We start from the raw sequence: 13361 nt of genomic DNA, 5'->3' as shown, positions 1-13361 counted from the left end.
GCAGAACAGTTAGAGAAAGGGCACAAACAACTGGAGGAAGTATTACCACCTGTTTGTGTTGACTTTTACCAAACAAGCCTGGCTGCCAGCTGTTGACCGATAGGGGAGGAGCTAAGGTAGGAACAGGAAATGCCAACTCAGGCCCCCAAGCTAGTTTTTTTGGGTTTCTTTTTCAACATCCAGAAAACAAGGAAGTGGTCATTTTCAGATGGCCAAGAGGCAAAGGAAAGGTAATACATTCTGTTAACTAATATGGTGGGGCTGGGCTTAATGGAGTCAAATGAGTTGTAAAAGTATATTCATTTCCACCTGCTCCCTTACTAAAACTTGTGTATTACTATATATTATCAGTAATGTCCACACAAGGATGACATTTTTCAGTCTCCCCTACAGCTAGCTACAGTCATGTGACTGAGTTTTGGCCAAATTAAGTGAAAGTGTTGATTATGATTTCTAGGAAGAGTCCTGGAACTAATCTAGGCCTGCCCGTTTTGTCCTTGCCTTGTCTTCATGCTGCCAGGAATTTCAAAGTGATGGCTACTGGCCAAGGGGCTATTTTGGACCATGAGGTGACCTTGAGAAAAACCATGTTATAGTGCCAACGGGAGCCTCCACACTAGTCTTGGACTGGTGTGGACATTTCTCTGAGAGAGATCTGCTTCTTATTTAAGCTAATGCTTATTTGGGGTTTTGTTAAATGTGGTCGAACCGAAATCATAACTCTGATATGCTGATCATTCTTGGCATCACATAAAAAACACTTCCAATCTTCTGAAGCGCGGTGACTTCTGCTGCCTAATTCTATCCCTCCAACAATACTGGAGGAGAGCTGGGGCAAGTGTTCTGGGGCAAGATGGAGTTGAAACAAAAGAGAGACTTGTTCAATGCCAGATGACAGGCTACCTGGAGAACAGTAGGCCCTGGAAACCAGGTTGCCTTCCCTTGAAGATTGTAAAAGCGTGGTAGAAATAGGTAACAAACATCTTTTAAAAATATTTTGAATGGCTAAGTAGCGGTTATTTAAAAAAAAAAACAAAAAACAAAACAAGCATTTAAGCACAACTTACCCCTTCTGTCAAAAGATCTCCTCAAGGGGACTTCAGAGTCACTGACTTAAAAGGCTCCTTCAAGTCGCCTCCAGAATGCTACTGCCACATTAAAATGAATTAGAACTCATTGTATTGTTATAACATACATTCAAAGAACTGAAATCTCAAACAGGTGAAGACACATTTTGAATAAGCAATTAGTAAAATAAATGTGTTACTGTTTTCAAAGCCTAATAGTTGTGATGAATGTAGGGTTGACAAAGGCTTTAAGAGGAAAAAGCAGAGGCAGGTCTTCTTTTTTCATTACAATGCAAGTAAAACTGGATCAGGTGGATTCGACATAGAAAAGTTTTAATGAGACAAATGTCAAGCAAGCATATCAACTTCTTAAAAAACAAAATCTAAAAGTTTAATTACAAAAACACTTGTACAGAAAACTTGGCATTTCAACAGTTCCAAACACATATACACAATATTTTTTTCTAAAATTTGTCAGAAAGAAAACAATCTTTTCTCCCTTTCCCCAGCTGCTGCTTGTGTTTTAATAAAAGGAAGGAAGTTAATTGGAAACACTGATAGGCAACAGCTTATTTCTTGAGAACATGAAGTGCAGTAACCTCTTCAGATTTATTAGGGAACATGACTTAGGTCTTGCGCCAGGGTATAACTTCCCCTCCACCTGCTTGGTGAGTGCAGAGGAGAGGTTCTGTGGCAGCTGAGTCCCAGTCACACCTATTGGGTGTGGGGCTCCTGGGAGAGCCCTCATTTGGGAAGCAAGCTGCAGCGTCTGCACCGATGACTGGGTACTGCGGGCTCTGGTGAGCTCATGTACATGTCTGGTCACTGTGAGGTGTCCAGCTAGGGTCAGGGATGACCTCTGGACCAAGTTACAGCCTTTCATGGTCATAAAAACAGTACTACTGAAGCTGCACAAAACTTCACAGGAAGGAGAAACAGCAACACTAGGAGGAAGGAAAAAAGGACAGAAAGCATTTGGCAGGCGGCAGACACAAACTTCCTGAACCAGTTTGGACAACCTTCTGCCACGGACAATGAGTTCTGGCTTAGATGTAGCAGGCAAGAAATCTAAGAGAAGTGGCAAAAACAGCAGATGAGAGCAGGGACGGTGGAAAATACAGAGAGGCAGGAGACTTGGCTGGCTTTATAGCAATAGATAAGAAAGGGGTCTTATTCTAAAAAATTGCCACATGGCGGTGTGTGGGCTTCAGTGCATGGAAATTTGATGTGTGTCCACATAAGAAATTTTAAAAAGAAGATTTTTGTTATTGTTTTTGCTGTTGTTTTCCTTTGGACTAAGAAAGAACAAAGAGGGAGAACGCAGGGCTGAGAGGACAGGATGGTGCAGCTACGAGACACGACGGGGTTTCTGGCTTGCACCCTGGCTTGTCAGCATGTTATGAGAGGGGCCACGCGTCCATCCACCTGCCTTTGGTGGTGGGGTGCCTAGACAATGGGCTCAGCATGCTCTGCTTTGGTTCCAAAGATCTCAGCTGCCACCTTAGCCTTGTGCTCTAGAGCATAAAGAAAAGAAAGAAACAAAGAAAAAAAAGACCCTGAGGAGAGAATCAGAACCCTCTTCACTTCTGCCGTTAAAAAACAAAAATCCCTTACTAAGTAGAGGGAGGAAGGGAAGGCTGACTTTTCCACCTAGATTTGGCAGTTAATGGCTACTGAAGGAAGACAAAGGGCATGAGAATTCCTCCGTGTCCATTCAGTCAGCACAAGAGACCATTCCCAAAGCCTCTCCTACCTATCTACATCCAAGGATCTGATTACCTAAAAAAGCAGGGATTCCCACAATTTTCACTGAGGATCAACTTTGGACATTCTTTCAATACCAAATGAGAACTACTCCTTTCCTTTGTGTTTACCAATGACCTTTTCCTTGGCAAAAAAGCTCCGAAAGACACTGCCAACAGACGAGACAGAAGAGCCTTGCTGAGGCTGGGACTCGGCTTCTGTGCAGGAGCAATGCTCAGAGAGCAGCGGGCGGCAGGAGGAGAGCCATTCTCCTTCAGGGCTGCAGTCGCAGAGCCTGCTGAGGGCGGGCACCCACGGAGCACCGTGTGGGGGCAGGAAACACAGCCTGGCTCCACAGGGCACTGTCAACAAGAAGCTCCTTTCTTTGGAGTCACAGCAGGGCAACGATGGGAGAAGACTGGGCCCATCCAATGAGAGAAAGTCTCCTTCAGAGCCCCACTGAGTAGTGAGGCCCAGAGGTCAGAAAATGGAGATGTACAGCTTGGTGGGGGTGAAGGGAAGCAAAAATCACCCCCAAAGGCATTAAAAAAAAGTGACAGCTAGGTAAGAAAAGTGGAGCTCCACTGATAAAAGGGTCCAATCAGAATGGCAGCAATAGGCAGTCTTCCTTCTGCTGCAGAAGATGTCAGCTTCAGGGTCACCTAGTCAGCAGAATATATGCAGAGTTGCTTTAGCAGAAATGGAAATGATAGGGAGCTGAAGACTTGGGAGAGTGGCTGCACACTTTCAAAGCATCACTGGAGGGTGATTCCACAGGAAGTTCACACACATGTGCCTTTTGCTGCTCCCTCATGCAGCTTCTTGGGGTGAAGGTATTTCACTCACTGACAGTTCTTTCCCAAGTAAAGGGATCTGCAGTCCTTTCTGCTCCAACTCAGTTCAAAAATCCATGGATGGCTTCTCATTCCGCACAAGTAAAAATGCTTACAAGAACAAGTTGGGAGCTCTAAAACCTATATACTGTGGGGGAATACCAAAAAGGAAAGACAGATTAGAAGGGGTTAGGGTTAATGGATTTAAAAAACGCTCTATTTTATTTTCATAAGGGTTAAGGAGTATGTAAATTAAAGAGCTAGGGACTGGAGATATAGCTCAGTTGGTAGAGTACTTTCCTTGCAAGCATAAGGCCCTGGGTTCAATCCCCAGCACCAAAGGGGGGAAAAAAAAAAAAAGAAAAGAAAGAGCTAGTAAAGCTGCAAGCAGACATCCTCATTGAGATGTTTCTGTCAACATTTCAATGAGAAGCATGGTCCTGCTCCAGTTCAGCAACAATGGGAGGTAGCAAATAAGCAGCTGAACACAGAAAAGTAACTATCAGGACTGATAAGGGGAATTAGGACCCCACTTTAGTCCAATCAAAACCAAGTTTCCTCAGTATAAACCTGAGGATATCTGCTTGTGTAGGAATGTGTTGTGCACAAATAATGAATAAATATTTTTATATTGATAAAAATGTAATCATATATGAAAGATTGTTTTTTTTTGGGGTCAATCCTCAGTCAAATATATATCAATTGAGCAACACATAATTTTTTGATTTTTTGTTTTGTACTAGGGATTGAACTCAGGGGCACTCAACCACTGAGGCTCATCCCTAGCCCTATTTTGTATTTTTATTTAGAGACAGTGTCTCACTGTGTTGCTTAGCATCTTGCTTTTGCTGAGGCTGGTTTTGAACTCTTGATCCTCCTGCCTCAACCTCCCCAGCCACTGGTATTACAGGCGTGTGCTACTGCACTTGGCTTGCAAAACAGATTTAGAGCTTATGTAAAGTGGTCACCTCTCAACTTAAAATCACCCATGACTTCCTCCTGTTTCCACTGGTGACTGGGTACCAGTGAGCCCTAAGAAAGGTGAAAGCTGAGGAAATTCTTTCATTATATACCTACAAAAATATTTTTTTAAATGGGCTGGTCAGAATTTTATTAAATCATAATTGATGGAGTATAATACTTTTCCTTAATGCTCTACTGTAAGAATTTTTAGTACTTTTGCCCTACTCCAACAGTGCCTCCTTATTATAGCAATATTTTAGAAGCCCCACTGAATGAGAAGACTTGAGCTGTGTTCTTGTCCTGGTTTTTGTGCTCTTCTACCCAGTAGTTTCAGGCATGTCATCTCATCTCTTTGGGATTCAGTTTCTTTATAAAGTGCTGGATTTCTAAAGGTCCTTCCAGCTCTGATAGGCTCCTCTAAAACTTGCAGACCATTAGCTTTGCTTCACTCAATGGTTCCCGACAGTGGAATGAAACCTTTGCCAAGCTCATGTCAGAGTAATTAATTGCACCATGAGTGCTGGGGACATCAGGCCTAGCTGTCTGTACATATTTGTATAATGAAGCCAAGCTAGTATTAATCACACTCTTTATAATTGTTTCATTTGACAGTTTGGGGGGTGTGGGGAAATATCTATTAGTTATGTTTGCATTGTTAGATTTTAAGAATCTGTAGTAAATATAACAGTTTACATTTTCAGGTAATTTTTCAAGACAAAATATTTGTATGTCACCAGGCATGGTGGCACATCTGCCTGTAATCCTAGCTACCTCAGAGTCTGAGTTAGGAGGATTGCAACTTGGAGGCTAGCCTCAGCAACCTAAGCGTGACCTTGTCTCAAAATTGAGTGCTTGCCTAGCATACGTGAAGTGCTGGATTCAATCCCCAATACTGCAAAATAATGTCTTTAAAAAAAATTGTACATTAAAATCAAGGACGATGGTAATAATCTACAGTTTTCAAAGACACTTCAGAGAACTTGTACTCCAGCTATATTCTTAAGATGGATAGAGTGTTAGGAGAATCTGAATGGTAAAATGGTAAAATGGTCAAAATAGAAAACCACTCTTGGCTTCATTCTTGCATTCATTGCCCTCTACCTAGGTGAGGCGACACCATGTTATCAATTACTATTTTCTTTCACAATCTCTCATGCTGTTTCTCTCAGCTCTCTCTTTTCAAGCTTACAAGAGTGCTAATTGAAAACACTGTGTGAAAATGAGAAGGATGATGAGCTCCTGAAAATCCCAGGCCTAGATTTACAAGCTGTTTCTTTCATAAGCAGCAGCAGTAATGCCACTTCTTTATTCTGCAGGGAGTCCAACTGTCTCTTAGAAGTACAGTCCGTTCCATCTGGCTACTCACTAGAAGGATGGTAATCCTTTCCCCATATGAGCCTGGTACAAGCTAAAATAATAATGAATTGTCTTGCACAGTTGCCATCCAAGGGCATGACCAAGAAGGATAAAGACTTCTACCTTTGTCTCTGCTGGCAGACGTTGCCTCATTAGATAAAGAATCATGGGTTTTATTTGTTCTTATGCATGTTGCTCAAAATCCAAACAAAGCCAGAATGTAAATTATGTATATGAGGGTGCCCCCATTCCTGCAGGACAAATAAAGATTCAAACCCATGATGCTTCTAAGGAGCATCCTGGCACTGACTTGTTTTCATTTTTGGCCATCTTGCTGTACGGTCCAATCCTTAAGATTTCCACATTTTTTATATGTCCACAGGCATGGAACAATTTTGTCAATAGACCTTAGGGCTGATAATTTTAGGGATGGCACACTAAAAGGGAAACTCTCTCTAGGAATTTGAATGAATAAGTACTAATTTCATTTAACACAAGTTATGACGACTTACCATTATTACCAAAAAGTTTGCTTGGGTGAGTTCGTTCTGAGAACGCAGTTATTTTCTCCTTTAAAAAATGCAACACTACTAGTCATTTGTTGAATATATTTTTTAAAAGCTTATTTTCTCTCTTGTCTCTTTTTGCTTATTAAGTATAATTTTTTCAATCTTTTAAAATCAAGGCATTCACATTCACTGTACAGTTAGTTCACATCAGCATTTAACATAATGAGTGGTGAATGAGAATGCTTTTTACGTATGTAGGCTCATATAATACAGTTTCTCACTGACTACTTACAAATTATCATTAATATTTTTCAGTGAGAAGAAAGATTAACAATTAAGTGATATTTATTTTGTTCTGAGAGCTACTTTGGGAATGATTTCTTCTAAGTTTCTCACCAGTCTTCAAGATCCTTTAGAAACTAATACCTAAGAATAAATGGCAGGAGGATCCCAAGTTCAAAGCAGCCTCAGCAATTTAGCAAGACACTGTTTCAAAATAAAGAATTTAAAGGGCTAGGGATGGCTCAGTGGTAAAGTGCCGTGCCCCTGGGTTCAGATTCTAGTACTGTTAAAAAAACAAGCAAAAAAAGCCAAAACGAAACAAAACCATCCAAGAAAGAATAAGTTGTATACCCAGAACTGAAGTCCAATCACAAAGTCATGTTTTTTCCTTGAATTATTCCGAGGCATGCATGAGAAAAAACTGTTTTGATTTAATTTTCTAATATAATTTAGAAAGACTTTTAGCAACCATGCAACAGGAACCTAAATCAAGTTTGTATCTCATTCATTCAATATAATACACTTTTAGTAGCACCAATAAAGTCTGATGACATCTTATTTTTGATGATGTGCTGGCATATGAGTCTTATCAGCAAGCACTCACCAGTCCCTAACGATCGAGCCTGTTCACAACTTCTCGAACTGTGGCTATGAAGTTTTCATTGTCCTGGGGATTAGCTAAGATAATACTGTGCAGTCTGTTCATGTATGAGTCAATGGTGTCCACTGTTGGTGTCTCTCCACTTCCTGAAGTGAGACAAGAAGAGAAAGAATAAGAAAATCTTTCCAATTCAGTTCAGCTACAAAACATTTAAGGGACTCCACAGAAAAACAAACTGTGACTCTAATGTGGCCTGCTCCACAGGCAGATTTTAATTCTATAGGTGAGACTTGTAGACTTCAAAGAAATGAAGTAAATCCACATACTCTAAATGAACAGACAGGCTATATACTACAGTATGTATGAGTACTCAGCTGTATATAACAAAAAGAGACTCCATTAACTTTCTGTTGTGACTTTCCTCAAAATGAAAGAGTATATAAAAAATACCAGTGCTTGTTTCTTTTTCCTTCCCATTTTATACACACACACACACACACACACACACACACACACACCCCTACAAGGCAAGCAAATATACCTAAGAGAAAGTGCTCTCTTCAACATTTACTACTGCTTCCATGTTTTGAATATCAATTTAAGTTTAACAGAAAGGAAAATAGTTTATATTAAAACAAAACAAAACAAAAAAGGACAAAAATTTAAATGATCAGAGAACCTGAAATTTTGGATGATTTTAGCCAATGTTGACATTCTATTACATAACTCACAGAAAATCCTGAGGAGGGAAAATATCTTATTTTATTCATTTTCGCTTTGGGGGAGATTTCAATCTCCCCATACAAATACAAACATAAAGAGCAACCTCCCAACCCGGCTCTAGGTAGGGTGCAATTACCAGGTAAGGGCATGCTGGCAAAGCTGCTGGTCAACACCTGCCGCAGGGTCTCCAGGTGCTGCTGCAGGACTGTGTTGCGGCTCCTCTCCTGGATCACATCCACCTCCAGCTTCTCCACCGCTGTGCGCATGCTCTCCACGTGTTTTTGCAGGGCTGCATTCCTCTCCTCAAACTCCATGTTGGATTTACGAAGCTGGCGGAGCTCTGCCTCCCGAGCTGAGGACACCCCCCACACCAGAACACATGCAGCACAAGAAGGAGTCTCCGAGGAGTCCCAATGACTCTTTATAAAGAAGTTCTGCTTAGCTGTCTCTCATTAGCTACCCCCATCTCATCTCCCTATTCTCATTACAGCGCTCCAGATAGCAATTCAGCACTGAAACGCCTGGTTCCCCAGAGCTATTTTAATTCTTAAAGCTGTACATTCTGTACATAAGACTGCAACAAACAGTGGCAATTCCTTGAATTTTTTGTTTGTTTGTTTGTTTGTAGATTTGGCTTTTTAAAATTGTGCAATGAGAAACCGGAGGGGCTTTGCAGGGGGATCCTGGGAGATTGGCCAAGCACAGCTGTGGGTACCCATCTGTACTGCAATGGGATCAGCTTTGTAATCACTTACTTTATATTTTGGACTCCCAACTAAGCTTTCACTGGTGCAGGCTACACATCTAAAAGCAACTGCATTAGTGATTTACATTAATTTCTTTGGATCCAGAGACCAAAGAAGCTTTGACAACACTGACCCAGCTCTCTTTCACTGGTCTTTGAGTAACTACCTCTACTATGGGGAGAAAGAAGAACAGTTATTCTTCCAGACTAGTCCTAAGGAGAGCTACCACCATCACTGATTTTGAGCAATGAACTCCTCCTGAGAACTAAAACCCCTGTCAAACCCGAGGGACACAAAAAACACTGCAGTAATCACCTTTGCTGTGGTTCAGGAATTCCTCTGTAAATATAGGAATGTCAAAAACAGACCGTTCCTTTACCTCTGTTTCTTTCTGTGAATCAAGAATAAAAGTTAATTCTTAAACAGAAGCTAAATTAAATAATAGTGCCTGAGGCACAATGATCATGTCTTCCTTAAAGAAATAGGGTGAAAGGGAATCAGTCCAGATGAGCCTGTAAGGGAAATGCATTCACCTTTTCATTAGAATCAAACTTACAGAGCTCAAGCTGGTTAAGTACTCAGTTCTCTCAGGTGCTATGCAATGAGAAACCCTAAAACGAACTACATGTATTTCTCTAATAAGAGAATTTAGAAGCCATTTGTGTTTTGAATAGTCAACTGTATATAGTTGTGAGAGTGGCTGAGGCAGGGATTGAGAAAAGGTGTTTTTCAGTCCTGTCTCTTGGTTATGCATCTAAAATGCTGAGACAGGACTGTGCAATCCAAATTTGCAGAGTGGACAGCAAGAATTCTGAACAGAGATCTTCCAAGCCACAAGCAATAATAATGGTACTCCACTGGTACTTCTATGTACTTCCAGTGGGGTAGTCTATCTTTGAGGCTCTTGTAGCCTTTCTTCAGACACAGGAAAAACAAATGAAGAAAACCAAGAAGAAAACCAAGAAATAATCAGGCTCTACAAATGAGAGTTAAGAATTGTGTGGGATACAAAAGAATAACAAAGTCTAACATTAATTCACCAATAAACCATTAAAAGTCTCACAAAACCACACAAAATATATTCAACAATGACAAGATGGTTTGGCTGATATTTCTGCAAAGAATTTAAAGTTCAAAGTATAATGAATATAAGTCTTAAGTGTCTTGGCATAGTGTTCAAAATCTTGTACAACGTAAGAATGATAAAGGGAACAGCAGGGAACAAGTACTGATGAAATTATTAGTGAAACTGAAGACTCCAAAACTTTATAACATGAAAACCAGTAAACAATACTTAGAAATGGTCCTATATAAACATGTTTAAAGCTAGAGACTGAATGTATCTTTTCTCTTATTGTTACCACTAGCTTTTGTGTTTGAACTCCAAGACACTTTGTGCCCAAGCAATTAGGAGCCTCTGAGGGAATCCCAACAGCCAGGCTCTGGTTTCACAGTGGTGTCTGCTTAGGAAGCGGGGCAAGAGGCATGGCCTGCCTGGCAGTGGCAGGACGTCAAGGTAGATATTTAAGATGGAAATATGCTAAACTATGTATTTACTTGAGAAACATTTCAGGGAACTTAATTTTACCCTTTTTTCTTTCTAATGAAAGAAAGCAAAGTTTCCTAGAGTAATTTAAAAATAACAAATTATCCTTGAAAGCCCCAAGTTTCAACTTGTAAAGCTCTACCTCAAGCCAGTTCCTAGTGGATTTCAAAAAGAACTAATGTATGGACAAGAAAGGCTGGTTCCAGAAGTGATCTTAGACACATTTCCCAGTGGCTTTCTCTCCATTCTGCTGGATTACTTAACACTTTAACTCTTACTGGGTTGCTGCAGGAAAGCAGGAAATTTTGGACACACAATCCCAACATGCACAAGGTATAACATCAAGCACAAGTCCACAAGTGACTCAGGATAAGTGTTATGACTTTAATCATCCTACCTTTTTCAGTCTCCTATTTAACTGCACATCCATATATGAGATCAGTTTTTTCAGTGATTGCCAGTCAGAGGGGTAAGTGTGGGTGCCTGGCTCCCATTTTCACAGTACAAAGATCCCTCTCCAAGGTCTCAACTCCCTCAGACTGGTAGTTTTGTTCTTTTCTTTGCTAGAGCAATCCAAGCGAAGCTAATGATGTAAGGGCAAAGGACAGCACCACATAGGTGCATTAACACACTGCCCCTTGGTACAGATTCTTAGAGTGCAAAATCAGAAACATTAAAGCAATTAAATGAAACTGTTCAGTGTCTGAATGCAACAGAGAAATTCTACTTAATGGAAGAGTGGTAATAAAAACCATCAGCACTCTTCCATTACAGAGTGCATTACTCGGCATGGAGAGGATCCTCCTGGGGGCTTGGATATACTTAAGCAGCTCCAAGGATCGCTCGAGGGATTAAAATCATAAGGATTTGATTACCTCCTCATTGAAAGGGTCTAATTTGTTCAGGCTGAGTGTCATTTTGTCATTTCTCATAAATTAAAGGAGAAACAAAATTATTGTTTCTATCTTAGTCTTCACATGAGATGCAGACACATTCTTGAGGATAATGCTAGTTGACTCGTGGGTCTAGTGGGTTGACTTTTGATTTGACAGAAGCATGAATATCTTCAATTCAGTTTTCATTCTATATATTGAGTGGAGGGTAAGAGAACAGAGGCCCTTTTGAACTGAACCTATTTTGCTGTAATCTAGGCTCAGGGCCAGAATTTCAGAGTCTGATATGCTTCTCTTAAGTGTCCTTTACTTTGGGAACACTTTTAATATTGTGTACCAGGCTGAAGTGCCCCACTGCTATGCAGAATGGCTTTCAGATCATTCTGACTTTAGTTCTTATATGCATTCTCTAGTACCTGGCTAGGTAACAACATCTGAAGATCCAAGTTCTGTTTAGAAATACAAAAGGTTGGCCAGGTGCAGTGGTACATGTTTGCTCAGTGGTGCCTCTGCTCAGGAGGCAGAGGCAGGAGGAGCACAAGTTCAAGGCTAGCCTGGTGAGTGAGCCCTGTCTCAAAATAAAATAAAAAGGGCTGGGGATGTGGCTCAGTGGTAAAGCACTTGCCTAGCATGTGCTAGCCCTGGGTTCAATCCTTAGTAATGAAAAGAAAAAAAGACAGACAATAAGTTTCTTTATTATACATAAACCAAATAATTTGTCTTCACTAGCAACAAATTTTGCCAACACCTCAGGCAACCAGGCCCATTTTTACTTTCAACACCGTATTTTTTCTGTGTAGCATGGCATGTGCTGCCAAGAGTGATAGACTGTTACATAGAAGGCCTGGGTTTCAGCCATACCTCTGCCTCTAATTTAGTTCAGTAAGTCATTCTTCGTAAGTTCTTTCCTATCTTAGGCAAGCCACTTCTCTCACAGCTAAAATACACTGGTCAGTTGAGAAGATCTCTGAGGTCTTACCATTCCAAGATGAGCCTGAAGACTATTCTATTTCTCATTTTGCTCCTCATAAGATAAGGTAAATGTGTATGAATTCAGAATCTATGTTGTAGGCACTTTACAAGACATTTTCTCTTTTATGAACTTATAGCTCTGCTCAAAACATCTCCCATCCCCCAAACTGTGGTTACCTTTAAGACTAATTCCATTTTTCTTTTCAATGGGACCTTTGTGGCTGCTTTTTATCCATAGTGCTTTCTCATTTTTCTAAACTTCTGCCACACTAAGAAGTAATATGGAAGAAGCTGGGTGTGGTGGCATACATCTCTAATCCCAGTTACTTGGGAGACTGAGGTAGGAGGACTGCAAGTTCAAGGCTAGCCTAGGCAACTTAGCCAAATTCTGTCCTAAAATAAAATGAGAAAGGAGCTAGGGGTGGAGTGCAGTGGTAGAACACTTGCCTTGCATGTATAAGGCTCTGAGTTCAATACACACACACACACACACACAGACACACACAGACACACACAAATACACACACACACACACACACACACACACAAGTGACTTGTAAGTAGCATCCTACAAGTAATTTTTAAAAATTGTTTTTAAAAACTTTTAAACACAAAGGACATTTATGTTTAAAACAGTTTTAAAAATTTCAAACCAGTTCTTTTACATTCAAATCAATCAAAAATTACCCGATTTAAGAAATATATTATTCAATTGAAAAATTAAACTGATAAAGTGGGGAACATTAATTGGGTCAAAAACCTATGAGATGCTTATCACTTTTTCTGGTAATGAGAATTAAATTCATGGCCTTGCAGACACTAGGCAACTGTTCTAATACTGATCTATATCCCTACAGCTTTTATTTTTAGTTTATTTTGAGACAGGATCTCTTTTAAGTTGCCCAGGCTGGCCTTGAACTGTGATACTCCTGCCTCAGCCTCTCTAGCAGCTGGGATTATGAGCATGCGCCACCTTGCCTGGCTGAGACCATTATCCTGATATGGGCACAGCAATAGACAGGCATATATAACCTATTGCTGGTTCTCCCCCTACCTACCTTTTCTTTCTTTTTAAACTTTACTTTAATAAGTATCTGATCCTCAAATAGGAAAAAAAAAATCACATA

General features: G+C 40.4%; 1 protein-coding gene across 1 annotated transcript in view; it reads right to left on the bottom strand.

Annotated features, from left to right (window-relative positions):
- Positions 1 to 1383: 1383 nt before the first annotated feature.
- HMG20A (high mobility group 20A) overlaps positions 1384 to 13361 on the bottom strand; it is an 80591-nt gene continuing 68613 nt past the window's right edge. The window contains exons 7-10 of the mRNA XM_081290146.1: positions 9139 to 9214; positions 8214 to 8429; positions 7358 to 7500; positions 1384 to 3791 (exon numbers count right to left, since the gene is read on the bottom strand). Coding sequence (XP_081146272.1) covers positions 7364 to 7500; positions 8214 to 8429; positions 9139 to 9214 — 429 coding nt within the window. The 3' untranslated portion in view covers positions 1384 to 3791; positions 7358 to 7363. The remainder of the gene's footprint in view (positions 3792 to 7357; positions 7501 to 8213; positions 8430 to 9138; positions 9215 to 13361) is intronic.

Source organism: Spermophilus citellus, assembly GCF_964194105.1.
Source record: "Spermophilus citellus genome assembly, chromosome: 4".
Classification (NCBI taxonomy): Eukaryota; Metazoa; Chordata; class Mammalia; order Rodentia; family Sciuridae; genus Spermophilus; species Spermophilus citellus.
Note: the sequence above shows the minus strand (reverse complement) of the source record. Positions and strands in the feature narration are given on the sequence as shown.